This window comes from Cryptomeria japonica, chromosome 10, assembly GCF_030272615.1.
Source record: "Cryptomeria japonica chromosome 10, Sugi_1.0, whole genome shotgun sequence".
Taxonomy (NCBI): Eukaryota; Viridiplantae; Streptophyta; class Pinopsida; order Cupressales; family Cupressaceae; genus Cryptomeria; species Cryptomeria japonica.
Window position 1 is genome coordinate 309,868,924 of NC_081414.1, and position 27,138 is coordinate 309,896,061.

Consider the following 27,138-nt stretch of genomic DNA (forward strand, 5'->3'; position numbering starts at 1 on the left):
TGTGTGCTAGAAATCACAATGACCTGCCAGAAAACATGGTTCGCGAAGTTTATTTTTCTTGATAGTTGCGAATTTTTGAAATAAATTATGGCACCTTTTGAAAGTCTGCATCTTGTGGTTTTTTTTGTGTGTAGATTGCATGACAAGTTCTTCACTTTGCCTGCACGATCTTAAGATTTCTTCGGCTCATTTTTCAGAAATCGTGTTTTTGTGAATTTTTTTGCCCTTAGGGTTGGTATTTATTGCGACGGTAGATTTTTCTTTTGGACGAGTTTTCAATTGGTGGTTCGGCAAGGTTGTATTTTTGCACAATTTTAACAAAAAATTGTGGCTTGTCCTTAGGGTTTTCTGATTTTTTGTGACGTGTTGCCTAGGTGACCTAGGGTTTCAGTTTTGACGATTTTTGGGTTCTTTTGTGTTTTAGCCTATTTAAAAAAAAAATCGAAGATATTATTTTTGCAATATGTGCCTTGGGATTTGTGCCACACGGATTTTGACTGATTTTCTGATTAGAAAATCAGATTTTGAACAATCAGCTTGTGTTCTACTTTTTGACCTTGTATTTCACACATTGGAATGTGGGAGGGATGGCATCGTTGACCAACATCATTTTGGAAGGCAATTGACGCTTCGACAACAAGAATGACAACACGTGGAAACATCATATGGTCACCATTTTCGTGTACCGGTCCCTGGACTAGATCATTTTGGGTAAGATAGCTTATTCCATGGTGGCTAGAAAAGACCATGACAAGCTCAATGAGCGCAATTGGGAAGCGGTTATGCTCATTAAGTTATCAATCATCGATGATATGCTTCGAGAAGTGCCGTTGGGCAAGACAATTGCATGGATTTGGATGCATTTGAAGAATCTCCATGAATCATTAGACAAGGGCCATGCATTCTTTCTAAAGAACATGCTGTTTTCAATCATGTGGACGACAAGATGTCTTTGTAGGTGAAGATCAAGGATATTCGTGATCAACTAGAGGCCATTGACCTCACGATGGAAGAAGAGGATATGATGGTCATCACGTTGAAAAACATACCACGATCCTACGAGCACTTATTGAATCTCTTGGCATTATGTTCGCCAATGTTGACCAAAAGTTTGATGACCTGTGCAGCAAGCTCTTGTAGCAAGATAGGTGGAAACAACAGTTTGGGAGCAGCAACGAGACAACCACTATTGAACAAGCATTTACTGCCAAAGCCAAAGACAAAGGCAAAGGCGAAGACAAGTCCTTTCAGCAACAAGGACAAAGCAAACTTGAGGAGAGCTCCCAAAAGGCTATCACATGTCATTATTGTGGTGAGCTTGGTCATATGAAGAAACATTGCAGGAAATCGTTGGCTGATGAAAAATCCAACCAGGGAGGCTCTCATTTGAAGGCCCATGTTGTAGAGCATACTGAGCAAAAGGAGTCTGCCTTCTATGCATTTATGGCCAAAAAACCAATAGATCATGTTAAATCATCTGCTTGGTACATTGATTCATGAGCTTCTTGACATTTTACATACATAACAGATTGGTTCATGGAGTACAAGGCTTGCTCCAATTGAGTGATCATCAACGAAGGTGATGAGTATATAGTTGTTGGCAAGGGCAATGTTCAGATTACATCTGGTGAGAGAAATCTCATATTTCTCAATGTATACTATGTTCCGGGCATGGAGCTTAATCTTCTCTCTATAAGTCAGATTATGCAACATTGTTTGAAGTTAGATGTCGTCTTGAATGCACACAACTGCCACATTGTAGACAAGGAGTCCAAGAAAACAGTAGTAGTTGGCCTCAAGGATCATGAATTGTACAAACTAGTTGATATTGGAGAGTCTCAAGAGATTGCAATGGCTGTGAAGAGTGGTATGGGCATCTCCCTATCATATCTCTCTCAGTTGGCTCGGGAGAAGGCTTACTTGAGATTCAATAGTAGAGACATGGTGTGTGTGGAGCTTGCCAAACAGGGAAGCAACACCGAACTCCATTCTCAGACGGACAAGCTTGGAGAGAGCTTGCAATGGCCGTGAAGAGTGGTATGGGCATCTCCCTATCATATCTCTCTCAGTTTGCTCGGGAGAAGGCTTACTTGAGATTCAATAGTAGAGACATGGTGTGTGTGGAGCTTGCCAAACAGGGAAGCAACACCGAACTCCAATCTCAGATGGACAAGCTTGGAGAGCATCCAAGGTCCTGCAGCTGGTTCATGCCGATGTTTGTGGACCAAAGAATATGGCATCAGTCATTGGTGCCAGGTGTTTTCATCTATTTGTTGATGATTTTAGTACAAAAATGTGGGTGTTTTTTCTCAAGGCAAAATCAGATGTGTTAAATGGATTCCAGAAGTTTAAAGCATTAGTTGAAAAAAAGTCAGGACATCGAATCATAACTCTTAGGTCAGATAGTGGGGGTGAATTTTGTTCGAACGAATTTGTCAACTTTTGTGCTAAACATGGTATCAAGCGTCAGCTTACCACATCTTATACCTCTCAGTAGAATGGTGGTGTTGAGCAGAGGAAATGTATCATTACGGAAATGGGCCGTTGTGTGCTAGAGAACAAGAATATTCCTTACAATTTGTGGGCTGAGGTAGTGTATACTGTAGTGTACCTTCTAATCAGTCTCCCACATAGGCCATCAAGAAGATGAGTACCAAGGAAGCGTGATTTGAGAAGAAACCAAAAATCAGCCATCTCAAGGTTTTTGGTTTGACAGCGTATGCTTGGATTTCAGATGCAAAGAGAACCAAACTGGATTCCAAAAGTCAAAAGTTGATGCTTATATGCTACATTGACAATCATAAGGCCTACTGGTTGATTGATGTGGACACTGATCGTCTCACATTCAATATAGATGTGCTTTTTGATGAAGAAGGTGGGTCCTTCTGCTCTCTTCACCCATCTAGTGTCCTGAAGATCAGCGTCTACAGACAAAAGATTTGGGTGTTAAACTTCCATTAGCTCCACCTAAAGGGAGGAATTCTGTTGTTTCTGAACCTGAACTTGTGGAATCTCCTAGGCATGACTCTATACTACCAGATTTCCTTCAGGCCAATGTGGAGCAGCATCCAGATGATTTCATACCAGGCAGCCCAAGTCATGCTGCTCCTCCTGATTTGGAAGAAGATGGTTCTACTCTCCAGCCTAAGTGGTGGGAAAAGCTCATTGGTGATGTTTGAGATAATGAGCTTGTTGAGGGTCAATCATCTAGAGGCAAGAGCAAGAAGAAAATTAAAGTTATTAAGAACTTTGTATTGCAATAGGTGTCAGGTTGGTCATCATATATTTGAATACAACTAACATGTTTAGCTAATAATGTCTTGTGCATTGTCTAGATAAAATAAACTGGAGTGTTTTTACTTTCCTATAGGCTTTGTGTTTTAGGTTGCTGTTAAGTGAGTCTTGTAGCTTTGTATGCAATTCTCACTTTGTAATTTACCGAGTTGTTTGTGTTGTTAAAACCAAATCCATACTTTGTGTGTGTACTTGCACCACTTAGTCTCTGCTTTTAGCTAAACAATGTAAACATGGTAGTTAACATATGTTTTTTTGTATTGCATACTCAAAAACACACATTTGTTTCATTTGCTATGTGTGAAGCACCTGAGAAAATATTTTACAAATTGTAAATAGCATGTATAAATTGTTCAGATTCTGTTACTTTTTGTCTACAAGGAACTCCCCCTTCTAATTTTAAGAGTGGTTCTATTGCACATCTGTTCCATTTTGTATCTCACTGGAAGGTGCAACATAAAATTCTAACAATACCTCAAGCAAAGACCAAACTAAAAGACCAAATCAAACACATTCAAAGGGAGGACAATTTCTATGGGCCCTATACATTCAAAGGGAAAATGCAAAATCTGTCAGCTAATCAGGTCACTACTTTCAGCGCTAATTCGAAGGGTAATTCAACATTTTAGAATTTTGTGCAACAGTCATGAACTTGCATTGGGCCAGCAAGTAAACTTCAACAAATCCAGTATGATTTGTGCTACACCTATTCATTCAAAAGATAAATCCTCAGGATTCTTGAATTCATGGAGGTAAAGCTTCCTATGGTGTATTTAGGCTTTCTGTTGCATTGGAAATATGTGAAAGCGATTTGGGAGCCCACCGTTATCAAAATAAGATTCAAAAGAAAACACAATGGACAAATGGCTGACTTTACTGGCAGGCAGAATTCAATAGTTACATCCAGTCGCCATGAAATGAGTGTGGAGGTACAGGTTTCCCAGTGTACCATGAAGTTACATCATTCCAGCAAATATTACAACTTTCTAGATGAGGGCTTCATTGAAAAAAGAAAAGGAAGTCTTAGCTTTCAGCCATGACCAAACAGCTTAAAAGAAAAATTGAGCTCCGAGATGTGGTAACAGTGTGACTGTTGGATTGGCAACAAATTTTGAAAGATATTGGGAATGTATATCTGGCCGAGCAATAAACTACCCCAGTACAAGACTGTTTTTCTAGAATACAGGGGCGATCAAGTAGAGGTGAACTTTAGGAAAAGGAAGAGATCGACAACCAGAAATGGCCAACCTACTTATTTTCTATCTTCCTAATCCAGACAAAAATATTTGGCCATTTCAGAGAAGGCAAGTGTCAATTGGCCACGATCTATGGTACCATTAGACAACAGAATTAGCAGATAATAAAAAATAGGGAGATGTATGGAAGGTGAAAGCTTTGCCTTAAATCAAAGCTTTGATTTGGTTAGTATTACTTTTCAAATTATTAACTGCAGATAACATCCCAAACACGGCACTCAGGGCTACTGCCATTGTCACAACACTCTCAAATTTGTAGTCACTAAATGGCCATGTGGTGCAAAACTGTATCCTGCACATGGCTGCTAGCAGTCAACCTTTGTGGGCCTGCAATCAATTTCAGAAACCTCACATCTCTTGTTTAGAAGATCTTCTATGCAGAGATTCAACACAATGAAGATGTGCAGAGCCCATACTGGAGTGAGGATATTATTCCTCTCCCAACAAATGCCAGAAGATTCTTGCTCCACTCCAACCAGTGGATAACACTCTTCATCCTATTCATCACCCACTTCTGGATGCCTGTTTGGTTTACCGTTTATCTATGCTTGTTGCACTTCTGATATTTTCTCTTGCTGCCCTGGTTACCTGTGGCTTAAGCATTTTTTGTATTCACCATATCAATATGGTTTTCGTTGTTTTAAAAATAATCATTGTACTGGATGCACTTGAAATCAGATAAAAGGGAACAAGTTCGATGTTTTGTAGGGACTAATATTCTGCCTGGGATTGATTTTTATATTGGCACAGGTTTTTCCTTTATTCTATAAATTGTATTGTAATGATGAGATGCAAGTTGTTATTTTTGCCAGGGATTGAGCATGTAAATTACAAGATATGAGCGAACTCTGACGCAGAAGTAAGGTCCTTAAATTTTGCTGACTGAAGCTCTCCTGGAGGGGAGCTCTGCCTGTTCCTTTACGAGTGAAGAGAAATGTGGGCACTTTTTTCTTGCTTTTCAATTTCTGTCTTTTATCTGCTATAAATTTTCTCGAATCGGCCACCAAATGTTTGAATTGTCTTGAATGTTAGAACTATTAATATGGAAAGTAAATGTATTGAGATACATGCCACACTAGTCCAATAGAACAAGCATTGGAAAGCTTCTATGTAAGTAAATATCTGTATATTTTAACCTTTTTGTAGCTAAGCAGATATGGACCAAGCTGCAGTTGTTTGATGGTTAGGTAAAGAGTTAAAAAGGTTCACACCAAATCCTTGTATATGAAATTTTGTTAGATTCTTTTGCAAAGAGTATAAAAGACCAAACCAGTCAACCTGTTTGTTAAACTTCACTCTTCTTTTAAGATGAGCTTCATCGCTTTGAGATCAGAGATATTCTTTATGATTCTATAACCTGATGTGAATTATTCACTAGCTCTTTTTTCCTTCCTTTTATACATAACTTACTTATTAGCATGAAAGTCCCGTGGCTCCCTAGTCCTCTGCAATGCTATATTATTTATAATAAATAAATTTCCTGGAAATCATGGTTGGTGAACTTAAATTTTATGACATTTTAAAATTAAAGTACTTGTTCAATTTAAAAGTTTCATACACAATTTTCTTGTGTTACATTTACACTATTTATTTTACACTTAAAATTCCCAAAATATTATAATTGGTCTCATCTGATTTCGAAGAATTTAATAAAGTTCAGAAAATCCTTTACCCATTTAATCAGGTTAAGAGTTGGCATAAATTAATCTGCACAAACCAATCAAATAATTGTTAAAGGGTAGCATTTATCTCAACCCAAGATCACACTTAGTGGTATAAGAACAATCAGCTTTTATCTGGCCCAGCAGCCATTTCAATCACCATTGTGGCGCACAATTACTCTTAGATCATGTCCTTGGACATGTTGGCCTGCAGTAATAATTTCAATTTTAACTTTAAGAAATTGTTAGAGAAGAAGCTGTAGGCTGACTTGAGATTTATTGGTGTCTCAATTTATTAGCTGTGGGCAAGGATTATAGTGAAAATAAGAACAATGATTAGGTAAAAAGTATGATTTGGCACAAGTAGGGCCACGTTCGATGCTTTCTGCATGATCAAAGATTGCTCTAGCATTGGTAAACAGTGGGGAAGAATTTGTGAGAGCTTCTAGAAGTGAAATGGTAGATTGGAACTTTTTGGGGGCTGTCCAAGTTTTTTCCTAATTCTATCAAGAAAACTTGAACTCAGGATATCATCCTGTGCTCATGGAGGGGATAATTATCACAAATGCAAGTGCATTGACATCTCAGATCTGTGGAAGGTCACGAAGGATGTGGAATCAAAGCCTGGTTTGTTGATTAGCTTTTGTGGCAAGTTAGGTAAAATGGCAACTTACATACATGCAAGTGCATTGAAAGATTTAAGGAACAAGTAATGATTTAATAAGCAACTCATCCTGACTGATATATTAAGTACAAAACTAGTGTTTTCAGTCTAGGAAGGTAAATTGGCAACATACATACATGCAAGTGCATTGAAAGATTTAAGGAACGAGGATGGATTTAATAAGCAACTCATCCTGACTGATATTAAGTACGAAACTCAAAGGAGTGAAAACTAGTGTTTTTTACTCTAGGAATGGATTTGGGATACACGAGGAAACATTGTTATTTAGTTTTCATAAATGCAATTGAAAATGAACATCAATCTCTATTAGAGATGGTTTTATGAGGCAAAAAGTCAGTAAAGCAGAACAAGATTGGAGAACCGTACTGTGGATATTTAACCATTGTACAGTATGGTTTATTAGAAAATTGAAGATGTAGTGTATTCAAATACAAAAAGGGAAAATATGAAAACATTTTAGGTGGATATAGATCGGAAATATATTGTAAATAAATATGCACCCAGCTGCGATCTAAACAAAGAAGACGAGCTCTCCAAGATGCTGTATGATTGATGAAATTATTTGTAATAAAATAGACCATTACCGTGTAGTATACATATGCCCTCCAAATTGAAAATTGTCAATATGTCAGAATTTTGCAATCAAAATAATATTTGGTCTTATGAGCATTTCAGAAGAATGTAGTATGTTTGTGTTGACTGTGGTGGCTAGCTGGAGGGAGTTACTTTCGAGGAGTTACATTCTGATTCATTGCTCCTTTGCTTGGAATTCTTGGAAGAATAAGACTATCTTTGGCAGGAACTACTTTGGAGGACTTACATTTTGCCCTTCAATCATGAGTCTTCTAGATTTTGCTCTCGCAAATGATAACAAAAGCAAAATTTTCATCCAACAATTGAAACTGCTTTTGATAATAATGAACTAACTTAAGTCTTCTACTGATCCAGTGACTTTGGATTGCCCTTATCATCCATTACGTTTGTTGCAATACCTTGTATTCCATTTGCTCCATCATCTTCAACTTTTGCTCCAATTGTGCTTTCAACTTCAGGGAAGATGACACTACCTCCTCTAGGATCTTCACATGATCAAATATCTCATTTAGTTTAGGTGGCTTGTTATTGTCATACTTTGAACTCTTAATCATGTTAACTAAAATTTGAGTTCTATTTAGCCACTTTTCCTTGACTAGATCCAGCTGTTGCATATTTTGGTTGTACTTCAATTTTGCATCTACAAGGTCATGATACTCCTTGTAAGCATCATCGATCATGAGATTTATCTTTGACAACCTATGATTGATCAGACCAGTCACCAAGGTCTTCCTTTCTACGAACTTAAGACACTGGAGTCCCATACATCTTGATAGTAGTAGTCTCGGAGTGGAGAAACCAATCTCCTCAATTATGTGAAATCCCATGATCCTTTACTCTCTGCAAGTCTGATGAAGACCATCACATCTTGTGGGATTCTCACCTCTGGGATTGCAAAATAGCTTAATACCTTCTGAAACAAAGTGTTGCTTAAATGTGAGAAAGTCTAAATGGGCACAATGCATATCCCAAACACATGTCTAGCATTGGACTGATAATTCTCTTCCTTGGTCATCTTGCATCTTGAGTTGCAGGCCACTTTCCCACATCTTTCCACTCCATAAAATCATATGGCAAATGAGGGAGTACCATCTGAATCAAACTTTTACATGCTAGCTATGGCTTTAACAAAGCTCTCATGTATCTTCACCTCTAAATATTGTGCTAAGTCAAACTCAATCTTCATCATCATATCCTAAATCTCTTCAACTACACACATAATATCAATAAGTATCATGTCTTTTACATCTTCACCTAGAACTTGTCATAGATTGTGGTATGTATTCACAAAGTAATCTTCAAATGTGTCAAAAAAGATAGGCTCCTTTTCAAACTATGAAAATGGAATTGGCTTACTATCAATACTTTTTCATTGAAACTTTGGAATTGATTTAGCTCTATACAGTTTGTCATGGACCTTGTAATTCTCTTCTATTTCTTTCAAGTCAAGCTTTAGCAATTTTGCTTTGCTCAAACCAAAGCAATCTGCAATGACAATCTTGTTAATGCTAATAATCTCGTCCAGTTGTAGTGGTTATTGATTTCTTTCGCACATCTCATGTTTGCACAAAGATTCTCATGAAGTCTGCATCAACGAACACCTTTTGCTTTATGAGCTTGCCAAGACCAAGCTTCCAAACATTTCTCATGGGGATCCTTGCATACCTCTTTTGATACCAATGCTGAAACATATCCCAACCTAAGTTTGATACTCTGGTATCTCTGACTCATGTAGACAATCCAATAGCCTATCTTTTGGACCACCTGGTCCTAATACTAGCAATGGAGCTCTCTTACCATTCATTTGCTTGATGAGATCCTCATCCACCTTCTTTGGAGGCTTCCTACTCATCTTGGTTGGTTAGGGTTTTGCACTCTGCAACTAGGGTTTAACATAAATCCTCTCAAACAATGTTGAGCTTGCTTCTATTGTTCACAGGTCAAAAGACACAATTTCGACCATAATCATAGTAGAGAACTGAGGAAATGATTTAACTCACTAGTTGAACTTCAACTCAATGTTGTCTATTAAACCATAATTGTGTTGGCAACTTTGCTCAGAGCTCAAAATAGTTAATTTCGAGAAGTACACATGATTCAACATAGTGAAATGGTCCTAAAGATACATATAATCGACTACAATGGTTACTAAATCCAACTACTTCAATCATCTTACCATTTACTCCATTTTTACGAGCAGATAATTCATATTAGTAACTGTTTGCCATTTTAAACAAGCTTTATTGATTTGCAACGGTTGCACACAAATGGACGATTATGATTAAAATATTGAGCTCCTAATATGAGTTTATTAAGCTTTGGACATGTGTCGTAACCATGCAATACTGTGAGCATGACTAGGCTTTAACATCTCTAACGTTGTGAGGCTCTACTCCAATACGAAAGTGCCAACACTCTGATGTGCCTTGAACCTCCAACAGGCCCATTGTTGATCCGACGTTTTGACATGTCAGAGGGCCATAGGGCTTCCAAAGGACTTAAGAAATATTTGCACTAGGACTTAGGAAAAAAGGAAAACAAGGCAGACAAGTCTCTAGGTAAAAGGGGCCATTGATTGACGTGACCAACAAGACACATGATTATAACTTAAAATTGACAACCTGCTATCACTAGTTAACTTCAAATTAGAACACAAGGTGTAAGGAATAAAGCAGACCTAGGAACCAAAGGTTTTAGAGTTTTAGGACCCAATAGGACTTAAACCAGACACAAACCAGGGAAAAATAAGGCAATATGACTCAAAATTTTGAGGTGCTATCAATGACTCTTTCTGGGGACGTGTGACCATGATGGTTACAACGAGGATCCAAGTCTCTGGAGGAGCAAACTAGACAAAAGACACAAACCCAAAACAAACACACCCAAAAGACAAAAACCGAAAGGCACAACACACTAGAAAGACAAAAGCCCTGGGTAAGACATATCTATATACACTACGCTACAAATGTGCATGGAATAAATCCTACTTTCTGCAAAGTAGGGCTTTAGGAATTGTCCATGCACTGGTGATTCCAAAGCTTCACCGTTAAGGCTCTACAGAAAGTATGAATCCTGACCATGTGTCTCCATGATGAGGTAAGGGCCTATCCAGAGTGCTTCAAACTTGCCATGCTTGGCCTTATCTTGTAATTGTGAATTCCACATCAAGACCATGTCATCAACATTGAATTTTCTGTCAGTTGCCTTGTCAAACAAATATTTGACCTTCTATTGATTCTTTAAATTTTTCTTATGAGCCGTCCTCCTGGCTTCATCAAAACATGCTAGCTGATCAATTCTGTATTGCATTGACTTTGAGACATCTTCATTATAATCCTAGATGAATCTATACACAGGGAGCAAGTTGTTATTGGAAATCTTGCATCTCAACCATACTCTAATTCATAAGGTGACTTCCCTGTTGCCCTCTTAACTATCACCCTATTTTCTCACAATGCCAACTTTAGTTTTGAGTTTCAAGCCCTTTTATTCTTCTCTAACAATCTTTGGATGATCTTCATCAGAATTTTATTGCTTAATTATGCTTGCCCATTTCATTTAGGGTGATATGGGGATCAATGGGATAGGCAAATTCCATACTGATCACATAATAAAGTGAACTCCATCTAAAACACATAATATTGTCTATAATCAACTTCATAGGGACACCAAATCTTGTGATAATGTTATCAAATACAAAATCCACGACCACCTTACTAGTTGCCTTCCTTGTAGGTATTGCTTCTATGCACTTGGTAAAGTAGTCATTGGCAATGAATATCCACTTATGGCCTCCACTTGATGTTTGTGATTTCTCTAATAAAATCAATTCTCCATTGTTGGAATGGTGCGTCCACCATCATTTTCCTTAGTGGGAGAGTACTTAAACTTACTTGAAGATTTCTGACATTCACACTTTCTCACCATTATCTAAACAAGGTTGGCCACTAATAACCAACCCTTCAGATTTTATGAGCAGTGGTCTTTGCAGTATGATGGCCTCCACAAACTCCTTCGTGCATGTCTTTCAAGACTCTTTCTGCTTGACACCGATCCAAACAAAATAACATCCATCTTCACTTCTCCAATAAAAATCCCCTTCGATAAAAACAGATTGAATTGCATGAAGTTCAATGTCCTTTTTTGATCCTCAACCATTTCCTTTAGACAATTCATGTGAAGCAAATAATAAATGATATCTATATACCAAGGGCAATGTGCTAGGCAAACTATCATTTATTCATTGTCAACTACATTTACCTCTGTTGCCTCCAAGTTGGACTTTGCCATAAGTTTGGCCAATCCTCATTCTCTTACCAACTTGGTGATCTGGATGTCACTGTTGAATTATTGAATTTTGATTATCCATCTGCATCTCCTTCTTGTTACCTCTTGTTGAACAAAGATGGCCTTCACTGTTGCATAAGGAACATAGGCAACTATTCTTGCACCTACTAGGTAAGGTCTAAAACATTTGGTTGCCTTAACTAGAGCAATAGGCCCGCTTTTCCATCTTTAATGATTGTAGGAGACCTTTTCTCTTTTTCCAATTTCAATTCTTTTCCATTTCATGGAATCAATGCATATGAAAGGTTCAACTACAAGCTTTCTGCTTCTGTGCAGTCCACCTTCTTGACAATAACATGCCATACCTTGGTGGAAGATCAACAACTGTTATGTTCATGCAAATTTTTTTCTCAGGCAGTGATGCTAGTGCACACTCCACATTGTTCATTATTCCAATCACATGCACTTTCCTTGAATCCACTGCAAAGCATTTTGCATATGCATGAGTCACTTGCAATCCTAATTGCTTCATCACATGAATAGACATTACATTCTATCATGCAATTGTTTAATAACTTGTTATTCATCAACAATGTCACATAAAATGGATTAATCTATGATGGACATTTTGTTAGTGTTGTTCCTACATAACCCTCTAGGATTTCTTTATCATGCACATGATTGACAAGTTCTTTAGTTTCATTGGCTTTATCTCTAACATTTCCTATTCAATTACCAATTCATTTACACCAAAAATCAAAGATAGACACTCTTTCTATGTTCCTCAATCCTCATCATCTCAAGTAAGGGAATTGACACCTTGATTTAAGAAAATATTTGCACCATGTCAAAAGGGACAAAAGAAGATACCATAGTATTGTGAATCTTTTGAACCTTCACTGCAGAGGAATTTTCCTTCTCTTTTGTCTTCTCTACACCCCTGGTAAACTTATCTTTAGTGTCTTCTTCTTTTTCATTTGTTTCACCTTTAAGTTTATCTTTGAATTATCATTCTAAATTTTAGGAGCATTAACAACTTTATTCTCTCTTTGAATTTCTTGTCATGACTTGCTTTCTTTTCTTCATTATTTGTGCTCCTAATAAACATACTACCAGGTTTAGCTTGATCAATGCTCATGGCTCTACTCCTCAGATTGTAATTATGATCCACTCCAGTAGTTGTAAGAGAGAAAATATCCTCATCAATAGGTCTTCTGAGATTTAGTTGTCCTAATGCTCTTCTTGAACGACCCAAAAGAAAATGCTCATTATTTGAAAATACTTGTTGATGATATAATTCCTGATTCTATCTTTGTATGACAACATACAACTCTGCATAGTCCTCCTTTGATGAGTCACATTCCTTTCCATCCATTTAAGGATTTGTTGACATCATATTAATATCACCACCTTGCTCATTATGGTGTTACTACACACTAAATTGAAGATTGAGGCAAGTTACAAGCAACACACCATGGTTTTTTCTCTACCATATTAGCCCCTGGCCTTTGCAAAGAATATGATGTTTCTTTGTTTGTGGAACCTTTCTAATTATTTGATATTGGTTTGCCATTGTGCCAATTTGTATTGTATGGAATATCATGCAATCTCGTTGGCCTATCTTACCTCTGAAAGTTTGGCCTAGGATTTGTCAGGTCTTTCTCATTCTTGGCAACATTGTAGTTGATATCCTTCAATGCACTCATCACCTTGTCAAGCTTGTCTTCATTCACTAGTTGCTTTTGTTGATCACTCTTAGGGTCTTGCAAAATTTTTATGTCATCTCTTTTTCCTACCTTCCTAGATGCTTTATATTATTTTCAATATGCAATGCAATCCTAAAAGCATCCCTGAGTTGCTGGGGCTCTTTATTGTTGGCATTGTGTTGTCATTGATGTCAATCGGTAATGGTGTCATTGATGTCAACTAGTATAGCATGTTACCGGTATATCTTGTCACCGGTAAGAATAAGATGTCAACTGGTTTTGTGGTGATGGGTTATCAACCGACATGTTACAAGATGGAGTTAACCGGTGAGTAAGGACTAGAGACCAGTATGGAATGACAACCAGTGAGTGATGTGTTGGTAGTGTATGGTTGCCAACCAGTAAGCATGTGACCGATAAGAAAGCAAGGATGATCCATAAATAAGGTGTGGACAACTGGTGTGCAGTTGGATGTCATACAACATGACTCCCACCAGATGAAGATGTTGTCACATGATGAAGATAAGGTTTGACAGAAAATGTGCCCAACCGGATCATATGTGCTTGATTGAAGATGTATCTTCTCAAATACTAACTAAGGCATATCTGTGCAATGCCAGAAGCAGAATGAGTGACAAGGATCTACTCCCACCGATAAGTGATAATGCTTTGGGATGAGACAGAGAAGTTAAAGGCAGGTGACTGAAGGCATGTACTAGATGAACAAGTAAAAGACAAAGATGCCTCAGGTGCATGAAACCAGAGATGTGCACCAAATCAACTAGAGTAGGCATGATGAGCCACCGGAACAGAAGAGGAAGATTAAGGTGTGATGAGGTTACTACTTTGGCAAGCCGGTTGAGAGGAACCGGTCAAATGAAGAAGAAGGAAAGGTTCATTATTGCATACAGAGAGTGCAACGAGAATGGAGATTGAGTTTGGTGTCACCGGTGTGCATGGTATGTTACCAGTATACAAGCAGGAGATATTACCTGTATAGATGTCCGCCGGTAAAGCTGACAAAATGACAAGCGAAGAGCTCTTGTCGCATGGAGATGAGCATGATGACTCACTCTTCGTACATGCCGTGAGTAGCAAGATTGTGACCGGTTAGTGTATAATTGGCAAGATAAGATGAACCGGTAGATGAACACCGGTAGTATGATGGTCGGTGACTGAGCTTAAAACAACACAGTGGTCTGAGCAGAGTTGGATGCCAACAATGATGACACATAGACTCCACGTGTCAAATGTGTTGTGGTTGGTGAAGTGTGAGTCGGTGAGGTTGTTGCCGACTGAGTCTGCATTTATGGTCGACCTCGAAAATCGTGGGCGAGTTGCATAGGTTTGCGGCTCGATGTAGACTAAAGATTTGAGTGATGCATTGATCGATGCAGGTTGTGCAGGTGTAGATCAGATTTGATGTAGGGGACCACAAACTCATTCATTGTGATTGACAAGTGCAGGCCGACATACAGGCTGTGTTTGCTAAAGATAGCAAATGTGTTTCAGACGCAATGGGATTGGCGGAGTTGAGTGATCCGTTGCAGGTGGTCAATCTCTGGAACAAGATTTGATTGGATTTGGTACGCCTTGTGGTTGATGGAGAAACCCTAGACATGTGAAGTTTGAATGTCGGTCATGGCGGGAAAGCTCACATATAAATATGCTGACTAAAGACCAAAGTTGATTGATGCTGCCAGATGAGTAAGTGCCGGATATTGAAGAGCAGAGTGTGAAAGTGCAACAGAGAGCTAACCAGTCAGGAAGTTCATCGAAGATCATAGTGACTGAGTGTTGGAAGGTGTAAGCGGTAAGAGGGTTTAGTAGAGGTTTAACCTGTAAGGTTAGAGTGACCGGTAAGATGCAAAGTGTGTTGCAGTTAAGTGAACCGGTGGTGCTAGAACTTGCAGGAAGGCAACAAAGGGTGTTGCAGTGTAGTGGGAGTGTCAATGAAGATCCAACAAGGCAAACCGGTAGGCTGAGAAGCGATAGTGATTAGAGTGAAAATAACCGACAGAGTGAGAAGAGTACCAGTGGTGGCAAGTAGCAATGCATCTGAGTGAGCAGGGAACAGAGCAAAGGAAGATCGACTGAGAAGAGTAGAACCAGAAGAGAGATTGCAGAGGTGAGATTGCAGAGTTATTACTTTTGTATTGATATATGTCATTGTAATCACTGAGTTGGAGCTCGGTGCAGGGGTTGGTGCTCCTTGGGTTGGTGCCCTAAAATTTTTGATATAATGTTTATTGTGAGGCTGGATTTGAGCAATAGAGTCCAACATCATTTCTCACCGAGGTTTTTCCCATATTGGGTTTTCCTCATACATCCTTTGTTATGTGATGTTCCTTTTGTGTGTGCTGACATTTTAGTCTTCTCCCCATCTCTCTGGTATATCCACCTTGTGTTAGATCTGCTAACTGGTACACACATTTAGGATTGAAAAGGGCTAAGTTTGGAAACCATTGATTCACCCCCCCTCTCAGTGGCATCTTGTGTTCTACAATTGGTATCAGAGCCTAGGTTCTTGGTTTAATAAACTTTCTCGAGCTTGGGTAGATTCTGGTCTGAGAACACAATGGCCAATTTTGTGTCAATCCTACATCGCTGTTTGATGGGTCAAACTTTTCAATTTGTAGTTGTAGGATTGAAGTCTACCTGTCCTCTTTAGGGTATGATGTATGGATGTCGGTTGTAAATGGTCTCTCTAGACCGGCCAGTCCTCCCACCGGTACTGAAGCAGAAAGAAGATATGAATGCTGAAGCAATGAAGGCCATATTCAGTGAACTCTCCAGTGATGTTTCTTCACAGGTGGATAAGTGCAAATTGACAAAAAGCCTATGGGACAGATTGGAGAAACTTTATGGCAATGAACCTAGCACTGCAGAACTGGCTTGTGCGAGCAAGAATAGAATGAACACATGTGCAGATGATGAAGGTAGATCAGTCAATTGTTGTAACAATGATTAAGAGGACAACCATCTCTTCATGGCTCAAGAGACAAAAGGTGAGATGCACACATTGAAAGATGATGACTCAGATCAATCCTACCGGCAAGATGTGTTTGGCAGTGATGAAGAGGATGAAGAAGTTGAGGCTGAAGTTGATCTTGAAGGGGAGCTGGTAAGTGCCCTAGATGAACTGAGAAATGTTAGGAATGATTTTAAGAATTACAAAGATTTAGTTCATGAAGAATGCAGCCGGTTGAGAACAAGCCTTGAAGAATCAAATGATAATATCTGCATATTGACAACTCAACTAGAAGAGGCAAAAGAAATGACCGATGAATTGAAATTAGTCTTTGATGCTAAGTAGAGAAGATGTTAGGAGTCGGAGCTAGAAGTGGAGACTAAAGCTAAAGAGTGTTAGAACCTAATAGGGGAAGTGGAGAATCTCCAAAAAGACCTTGAGAAATGTCAAGATGAGCTCAATGTGAGGATCCGATTTGATGGCAGCTCTAAAGATCTGGATAAAATGTTGAGCAAACAAAAACACTCCAAGGATACTGAAGGAATTTGATGCGATGTCGGTGAATGCTCCACAAGCAAGCATGTCTCCAATAAAGACATTTAGTTTGTCTCTTCAAGTGGAGATAACAAGGGACATACCTTCACTATCAGAAATGCTCCTAGGAAGGAGGTCGACTTAACTACAACCGGTGAAGACACAAGGATGAAGACCGGTGCTGCAAGAAGGAATAATGCTGATTGAAAAGGAAAAGGAAAAGGAAAAGGAAAGCTGAGAGAAGATTACTTTATCAACAACAAGAATAAGGAAAGATAGTCCAGAAGATCTTCTACTGATAGAGGACAAAGAAATGCTGCCATCGACAAGACAAGTCCCCGAAGAAGTAGAAATGGAGAAGCCAAACCGGTAAGATATTCTCATGTTTGGAAAAATAAATTTGTAAGTTATATGCCCTCTTTCTCCGGTTACTGTTTTTCATGCAAATACTATGGTCATAGGGCAGATGAATTTAAAAAGAGGTCCAGGAAGGGACAAAATGCTTTTCCTAGGAATAACAATCTAGACTGTCAAATATGTAATGGTTTTGACCATAGAAGTTATTATTGCAAAAAGAAGAACTTGCAGTCATATGGCAGACGGTATAAAAGTCATACTCAATATGGAAATGGTTATAGAGAATATAAAATCAAATACTTGCATGGAACCAAAGGAGAAGTGTTCTTGCAAGATCAAGCAATCTACGAGTTCCGGTTGCTAGCTACAAAAACATGATCAGAGGAAGAAGATCAAACCGGTTTCAAAGAAGGTCCTCCAATCATGTGTTTGTTATGAACGCAATCTGCTTCTACAAGAACGTTTCCGGTCATGCTGCAAAATCTGGTAGAGCAAGGACCAATCAACAGAAGAAGGTAAGACTTACTCCAAAGACTGAAAATGAGAAAATGGAGATCAAGCAGGTATGGAGGAAGAATCAAGGTAATAGAACCATCAACCAACACTGTGCTTTCAATGCACAAGTGATATCTCCCAAGGCTTAAAGGAGATGCATGACTTAGGGGGAGTTACATATTGATCATATCATTGACCCCCATTTTGAAATAGACAAATGGAAGGACAAGCTGCTGCCGGTATAAGGGAAAAGATGAGATGGCAGTGTGTGTAGTTAGTGCTTTGGCTACATACCTACATATGAGAGATGGATTACTGCCACATGTGTTAGTGAATGGTTCAAATCACCATTGGGATCAGAGGCATTTGACACAAGAAGACAAAGGTTAGAGGAGGGTGCTCCGGTGGAGATGTTGATCCGGTATAGTAAACCGGTATGTGTAGTATGCTACCGGTATGGATACTAACCAATATTGCAGATTATGATCTAGGCAGTGGCTCCTGTGTCTTGGATGGATGAAATTATGTCTCAGGTGATATTGGAGATGTCCTGAATGGCATTGTGTTGGTCCGATAGGCGACCTTCTGTACATGCATCTTTTTGATTTAACCGGTTTGGTAGTTGACATGATGATGATGTGGTTTGGCATTGTGGTCATGTAAGATCATCTCATAAGTTATGATGGATAAAACGAAAGTGGAAGGCCATTGGTAGATTATGTATGCTCAGTTCTACCAGTATAAGGTGCAGATTCGAGTCTCAGTTTAGAACCTGATAGACAAAAAAGACCCAAGATCTTTGGTTCAGGGGGAGTTCACAACCACATCTTTTGATTGGTATCAGATATAATGAACACAGGGGGAGATCAAGTGTCTATGGTTGTACATGTATGTTTGAGACTTTGGGATGTGCTCATCGGTCCTTGTTTGTGAGGCCTTTCAGTGTCTATTCAATTTGTACTTAATTGAAATCACAATTGGACCACCGGGAGAGTTGCCTGCAAAGAGGGAGAGTTACCTGCACAGGGGGAGAAAATAGATTTGGTATCAGAGAATATACAAGTGATATCAAATTGGTATCAGTGTCAACTTCAACACTTGGTATCAACAAATTAGAGTCAGAATAACTTTCTACATAACAAAGGAGGAGAAGATGTCGTTTGACCGACATGTAAGTGAAAATTCGTTGACACACTTTTCAACAATTGGTATCAGACTGGTATATACAATTGGTATTAGATTTGTATATACATTTGGTAGCAGAGCAATTGGTATCAGTAGGTGTCAGAGCCCTTTATCCCAAGTATTGTTGATTGAGAGGATGCAAAGTGAAATGACCAAAAGGGGAGAAGCAACCGGTAGAAAGCCCTGTCAGTATCGTTTGCCATTGTTGTCAAAGGGGGAGAGAAAACCTGAAGTATACTAGATACTTCCACCGATAAGTGATCATGCTTTGGGATAAGACAAAGAAGTTAAAGGTAGGTGACTGAAGGCACACACCAGATGAACAAGTAAAACACAAAGATGCCTCAGGTGCATGAAACTAGAGATGTGCACCGGATAAACTAGAGTAGGCAAGATGAGCCACCATAATAGAAGAGGAAGAGTAAGGTGTGATGAGGTCACTACTTTGGTAAGCCAGTTGAGAGGAACCAATCAAATGAAGGAGGAAAGGTTCAACATTGTAGACAAAGAGTGCAACCAGAATGCAGATGGAGTTTGGTGTCATCGGTGTGCATGGTACATTACTAGTATACAAGCAAGAGATATTATCGGTATAGTTGTCCACTTGTAAAGTTGACAGTGACTAGTTAGTGTATAATCGACAAGGTAAGATGAACCGGTAGATGAACACCGATAGTACGATGGTCGATGATTGAGCTTAAACCAACACAGTGGCCTGAGCAGAGTTGGATGGCGACAATGATGACACATAGACTCTAGGTGTCAAACGTGCTATGGTCGGTGAAGTGTGAGCCGATGAGGTTGTTGCCGGCTGAGTCTGCATTTATGGTCGACCTCAAAAATCACAAGTGAGTTGCAGAGGTTTGCGGCTTGATGCAGACTGAAGATCCGAGTGATGCACTGATCAATGCAGGTTGTGCAGGTGTAGATCGGATTTGATGAAGGGGACTATGAGCTCATTCATTGTGATTGACAAGTGCATGCCGACATACAAGCCGTGTTTGCTAAAGATAGAAAACGTGTTGTGGACGCAATGAGATTGGCGGAGTTGAGTGATCCGTTGCAGGTGGTCAATCTTTGGAACAAAGTGAAGAGTACTGATGGTGGCAAGCAACAGTGTATCTAAGTGAGTAGAGAACCAGTAGAGAACAGAGCAGAGGAAGACCGGTTGAGAAGAGTAGAACTGGAAGAGAGATTGCAGAGGTTACAAAACTCATTTGTAATCGAGTTATTACTTTTGTATTGATATATGTCATTGTAATCAATGAGTTGGAGCTTGGTACAGGGGTTGGTGCCCTAAAATCAGGGGTTGGTGCCCTAAATCAGGGGTTGGTGCACTAAAATTTGTAATACATTGTTTATTGTGAGGGTGGATTGGAGCAGTAGACTTTAACAACATTTCTCACTGAGGTTTTTCACATGTTGGGTTTTCCTCGTACATCTGATGTTATGTGATGTTCCTTTTGTGTGTGCTTGCATTTTAGTCTTCTCCCTATCTCATCAGTAAATCCACCTTGTGTTAGATCTGCTAACCGGTACACACATTTAGGATTAAAAAGGGTTAAGTTTGGAAAGCACTGATTCACCCCCCCTCTCAGTGGCATCTTGTGTTTTACATTTATCCCTCAATTGATATCCCATCTTTGGGTCATATGCATTTTGATACAAGACTAAACACATTTATTCAGTTGGCCTCATATGATGAGGAAGCTTTTTCATCAATTTTGTAAAATTATTATTGAATTCAGAGACTAATTCATTGTAACACTTTTGAATGCTAGTAAATTCATTAACAACAAATCTAGGATCAGAATTATCACCATACCTTTCCATGAAGACTTTTGAATTCTATCATTGTTGAGATACTTGAATACGCAACCCTCTATAGCACTTTCTTGCATCTTCAATAAGTGATTGCATGAACAATTTCATCTTCACATCTTCATGATCAACATCAAAATCATCCATCAAATTCATGAAAGCTCTACAATGATCTTCTCCCGATGTTGCATTATTTGTAGTGAATTTGGGTAGCACTTGTTATGGTGGAAAATTAGGGTCAGGGTTAAATTAAGATAATAAAACCACTAAATGACCTAATTGACCATTACATTAAGGAGGAGAGGAATCTAAAAGATCTAGGTTTGAAAGGTTTAGATTCTGATAAGATTCTTGGCTCCTTTGATAAGGCTCTATCCTCAAGTTGAATTGAATTGAATTGTTGAAGATTAGGGAAAGATAATGAACTATTGAAGCAATCTAATAGAAATAGTGAGCTACAGATGTCATACGAAACCACCAACTTGTATTTGAGTAGAAGAAGATGTTTTAGATTTGTTCTCAGAAGTTCCGCCTGATTTTTCAAGACTAGGTAGTATCAATTTGGCATGGTCCTCCGAATTTCTCGTCACCGAAAGATAAACCTGTTTGTCTTTGCGAATCTTGTTGATCCTTCTGAATGCAACTCTGTACATGTTTCTGCACATAGTGAAAAGGTGAAATATGTTGGGAATAGGGGTTTGCCTTGGGTCAAACTCCAGATTCAGAATTAAACATGAAATTGAATTGAAAATGTAAATGAAAAACTGTAGTAAAATACTTTCCTTTTGAGGGGTATGACTCCACAACACAATGGTTAGGTGTGAGGCTCCTACATGGGAGTTCTTGGGTTCGAGTCTGCTCGACTGGTTCTTAGCTCTAGGGGAAAGCTAAAAAATATCGCTTCAGCTATGACTTATAAAAAAAAAGAACTCTCCTTTTGAGGGAAAGGTTGAGAATGAATGAAACACTAAAGATATACCTTCAATGAAGTTTTGTTTGTCTCCATAAAGGAATTAGGGTTTCATGTAGTTGTCTTAATAAAACATAGAATATGAATGTCATTTCCAATTCTTGAATCTTGACTTCAATTTTGCTCCAATGTTTGATAGAAGACTGATTGCTTGCTCACTTGAATTTTCTAGAGTGTAATTAGGATCCCGAATTTTCCGGATTAGGTTTAAAATGAGAGGGGTAGAACTCCTTTTATACTTTCTTGTCGAAAATCTGATTAAATTTCTGCAACATGATGACACGAGGCTAGATTTCCTGCTCGTCAAAGGTGACCATGAGGCGGCCAATATGGGGCCTAATTAGGAGGCCTAGGTCACATATGCCTTGATCTTGATTTAGGACAATGTCGTTGTACGTCTTGGTCTTGATTTGGGACCAGGGCGTGTTATGTCTTGGTCCTACAAATCAGGACTCCAAACCAGTGAATAAGCTAGAAATCTGGTGAAAATGTGAGTTAAATGGGTGGTGTGAGCATAGTCAATGTTGCAATCTGGTCTTGGAGGATGAAATGCCAAAGTGAAGCCTAAGTGAGGATAAAATTATAGGTGAGTACAATTTAGGATGGTACATTTAGCCCCTACTTTAGCGGGAATATGAGACTATGCATACTCATGGTAAAATACAAAGGTTTGCATTGAAAACTTCCTTCAAGACATCAAAGAGATAAGACACACCAAGTCCCCAAAGACATTAGGATCTTACTACTCCAATATCAAGACAAAAGGAACATCATAAGAAAGAGGAAAGAGAGAGATAACATGACTAATAGCCTACTAAGATTTTCTTGCTATGAGTCATGTAAAAAGAAAAATACCAAATTACAAAGCAAAAGGCTCAGTTTGCAAAGTAGCCTGAGTATTGAAATGCCATGGTGTGTGCATAAAGTGTAACATTGAGCAAAGTGTATGCCTCCATGTTAAAGCTATTGCATACGCCTTATCGGGAGAAATTGCTTTAAGGTAGCATGCATCCAAAAGACAAGCACGTTACCACAATGAGATGCCCCCAAGAAAGGACACATCAAATGATAATGGTCACAAAACATAAAAGCACATAAGGGATTCACTAATTCTGGGGTTAGTATGTTGCAAGGTGTGTGCCCTTGGTCTCCTTGTGCTGTACAACGTAGCACTTGGGTTTGTGACATGGCTTAACAACCTCCTATGGATTCTATAAGTCTAGTGGTTGTATCGAGCATTAATAGGTCGATCTTTTGGTTCAATGACAATCACACTTGTAACAAGTGGTATTCGAGCTTGGTCACAGTTTCAAACCCCTCGCTTGTGTGGGAGACATTGTTGGAAGGTGTGCGCCCTTGGTATCCTTGTGCTGTGCAGTGCAATGCTTGGGTTTGTGACATGGCTTAACCGCCTCATGTGGATTCTATAAGTCTAGTGGTTGTATCGGGCATTAATAGATCAATGTTTTGGTGCAATGACAACCATACTTGCAACATGGTATGCTCTTATGATAACGAATGTATATCATGAATATTTGTATTGAATTGACCTCATCCCCTAAAGGTAGTGGAACCACAAGCACAATGGAAGAAGGGAACATGCGTCTTTAGAGTCAACATGGAAGAGACCAAAAGAGATCTCAATGCTTTGCATTGTCCACAAGTTGACAACACAAGGGACAACATATAGAAGAATTGTGATATAAATAGAAGAATGTCATAATAGATTCGGCCTCTTTATTACCTTGCACCAACAAAGTGACAAGGATCATCTAAAGAGAACCTAACATAAGTCAAAAACACATTACGAGGGAAATACCTTACAAACAAGCAAGGAATGATCTACGACATGAATGAAGACAATGAAGAAAATCGTCCACCTCCGAATCTTGCTGAACATTGTTTTGGGAAGGTGGAAAAGATGCAAGAGGAGCCACTTCGAGTAGGGTAGATGGAGCTACTGCAAGTTCCAAACAAGGACCATGCTCTAATTATGAGTCACTTTGTTTGTCACTGGGAGCTATGGTTAATGCCTTTGAAAAATGTTAAGATAGATATGTTAACATAAAAAATCTCATACATATCATCAGAATAATTAGAATCAACATTGTTAGCATGAACAACATCATTGGCCATTTCATCATCTATATTAATAAAAATAGGATCTCTTACACAAAAAGAGCATGAATCATCATTTTTCTTAAGCATTTTTAATCGTGGTGATTTAGGTTGAACTTCCTCACTAGGGTTAGGTGAAGGTTGGATAAATGGTATCATGTCAAATATTGGTATCTTTGGGGAGGAAATGGTTTGGGAAGAAAGTTCACGAGCCTTAGCATGATGTCTTAATCAGTGTTCTCTCGCACAATAGTTTCTTTGAGTTTTAGCCAAAGGTTGTGAAGGTTGAGGATCGATGGACATAGGCTATTTTTCTTCCTTTGAAGGAGGAGGAATGAGAGAATCAACATTACGTCGAGAGATAGAAGATGCCAATTTCTTTCCTTGGTAAGATGTAGGAGGTAGGAGTATGAAAGGATACCAGTTCCATCATGAGGAGAAGAAATAGGTTTAGGGTCTGTAGGCTTACTCAAGGATAAGATCATCTCATTTTTCAACTTTTGATAAGATAGAAAAAGGGCATCAGTTAGAGGCTTGAGAGGGTCAAGTTGTTTAGGCCAAAAGTAATCAAGTGTGAAATTTCCACGCCTTGCCATGGGCTGATACATGCTATGATTAATTGTTATGATAGTGCCATTATGAGGGAATTTTAGACATTTATGAATAGTTTAAGGGATAACTTTTATGGAAGAAAGCCAAGGATGTCCCAACTTCACACAAAATTGATTTGATGTAGGAATGATAGCAAAAGTCACATCTAAGCACTTATTACTAACCTCAATGGGGAGAGTAATAGATCCAATAATAGGGCAAGAAAAACCATCATACACCTTGACCATAACATCAGATTTATCATATGTTACATGATGCAATTGTAAAATGTAAAAATATTCTTTAGTGATCACATTCACCATACACACTGGATTAATGAGCACTCTTCATGAGAGTTTGTTGTGGATGGATTGAAATTTGACATATTGGATTGTGATGGAGGAGTAACATTGTTGTATGCAGGTGGGGGTTGAGGGTAAGGAGGTGGAACAATTTGATATGTGGGTATGGGAGATGATTGGGACACAAATGGATGACTTATGGAGGGAGGTATGTAAGAGTATTGATTAATGGGGTTGCCCCCATGACTAACATGTGTAGTATTAAAATTTTGTGTGGAAGTAGTCATGATAAAAGATGTAAATGTAGGCACATTCGGTAAGGATGTAGGCACATGAATGGAATGATTGACTTGACTAGTGGGTTTAGAGTAACCAAGTACTTTGCCACAAATTTTGATTGACATGATATTAATGTCAACAATATGAGCAAGGCCATGCAATAAATCAACACAAATTTTATCACTTTGCACCATTATCTTTAATCCATCAATCAATGGGATTGACACACTTTATGGGTGTTGTTGGCTCATTCATTGTTGAAGATTTTCAAATTCATTGTCAATCTTGTCCAATTGGTCAATGGTAACCCTAGTTAGCGATTCATCTTCGTCATGAGAATTATGAAGAGAATAGGGATACATGACATCATTTCTTGGGTTGGAGGAAGTACCAACATTCTCATGTAATGAGTTATCCGAATTAGGCTTCATATCCTTAGTAATTAAACCTTGGGAAGTCTTTTTTTTAGACTGCAGGAATCAAGTATAACACCCCCTATAAACTGCAGTGTGTCAGGTAAACTTTTTAACGTGACCGATGATACTGGTGCGACACGTCCTCTCGTACCACGTGGGTTGGGGGAAGACTAGACCTCGTGACCTCATGCTTCACCACAAGAAGCTCTCGCCAATCGAGCTAGGCCCCTAGTCCCACCTTGGGAAGCCTTAATTCTACAACTTCTCACGAGAATATTATAGGTAGGACTAATTGTAACAAAACTTATGCACAAAAGAGGGAAATTGGAATGCATGAAAGGAAAATTGTGATTAAACAATGCAAATTTTTGTGTATGTGATTGATTAACCAATTGGTTAAGCAATTTGAATTGTGATTGTGAAAAATAAATGCCTCTAAATCATAGCATAACATATCATAAATATCAAACCTGAAAATAGATTTAAAAAATTATGCAACCCACAAGTTAATTTTAGAATTATAAAGTAGAGTTTTGTGAATTTAATCTCTAAATTTATGTAATTCAATTGAAAATGAGATCTATGGGTGCAAATTTGAATTTTAAAATGCATAAACAATCAGATTGGAGAACACAAATAAGAAATTAAGGTGCAAGAAGTTGGGTTCACCAAAATGTAATGGTGGAAAATTAGGGTTAGGGTTAAATTAAAATCACTAAATGATCTAATTGACCATTACATTGAGAGGGAGATGAATCTAATAGATCTAGCCTTGAAAGAATAAGATTTTGATTAGATTCTTGGCTCCTTTGATAAGGTTCTATCCTCCTTAAGTTGAATTGAATTGTTGAAGATTAGGGCAAGATAATGGACTATTGAAGCCATATGATAGAAATAGTGATCTATAGATGTCATACAGAGCCACCAACCTAGATTCGAGCAAAAGAAGATGTTTCAATTTTTTCCCTAGAAGTTCAACCTAATTTTTCGGGACTTGGTAGTATCAATTCACCATGGTCCTCCCAATTTCTCACTGTCAAAAGTTGAACCTGTTCGTCTTTGTGAATCATGTTGATCCTCCTGAATGCAACTTTGTACCTATTCCTGAACATGGTGAAAAGGAAAAATACGTTGGGAATAGGGGTTTGCCTTAGGTCAAACCCTAGTTTTGGAATGAACAATGAAATTGAATTGAAAATATAAATGAAAGATTGCAATAAAATATTTCCTTTTGTGAGAAAGGCTGATAAGGAATGAAACACTAACGATAATACCTTTAATGAAGTTTTGTTTGTCTCCACAAAGGAATTAGGGTTCCATGTAGATTGCCTTTATAAAACATAGAACATGAATGCCATCTCCAATGCTTGAATCGTGACTTCACTTCTGCTCCAATGCTTGATAGAAAGATGATTGCTTGCTGACTTGATTTTGCTAGAGTGCAATTGAGATCTTGAATTTTCTGGATGAGGTATAAAATGAGAGGGGTAGACCTCCTTTTATACTTGCTTGTCTAAAATCTAATTGAATTGTCACAACAAACTGACACAAGGCTAGATTTCCTACTCATCAAAGGTGATTGTTGAAGGGGTGAATTTGGGGCCTACTTAGGAGGC

General features: G+C 38.5%; 1 protein-coding gene across 1 annotated transcript in view; it reads left to right on the forward strand.

The window, feature by feature from the left end:
* The window catches only part of LOC131078957 (uncharacterized), a 40,506-nt gene extending 34,624 nt beyond the window's left edge, over nucleotides 1–5,882 (forward strand). The window contains exon 2 of the mRNA XM_058016810.2: nucleotides 5,363–5,882. Within this exon, the coding sequence (XP_057872793.2) occupies nucleotides 5,363–5,369 (7 nt within the window). The 3' untranslated portion in view covers nucleotides 5,370–5,882. The remainder of the gene's footprint in view (nucleotides 1–5,362) is intronic.
* The last annotated feature ends 21,256 nt before the right edge of the window (nucleotides 5,883–27,138 follow it).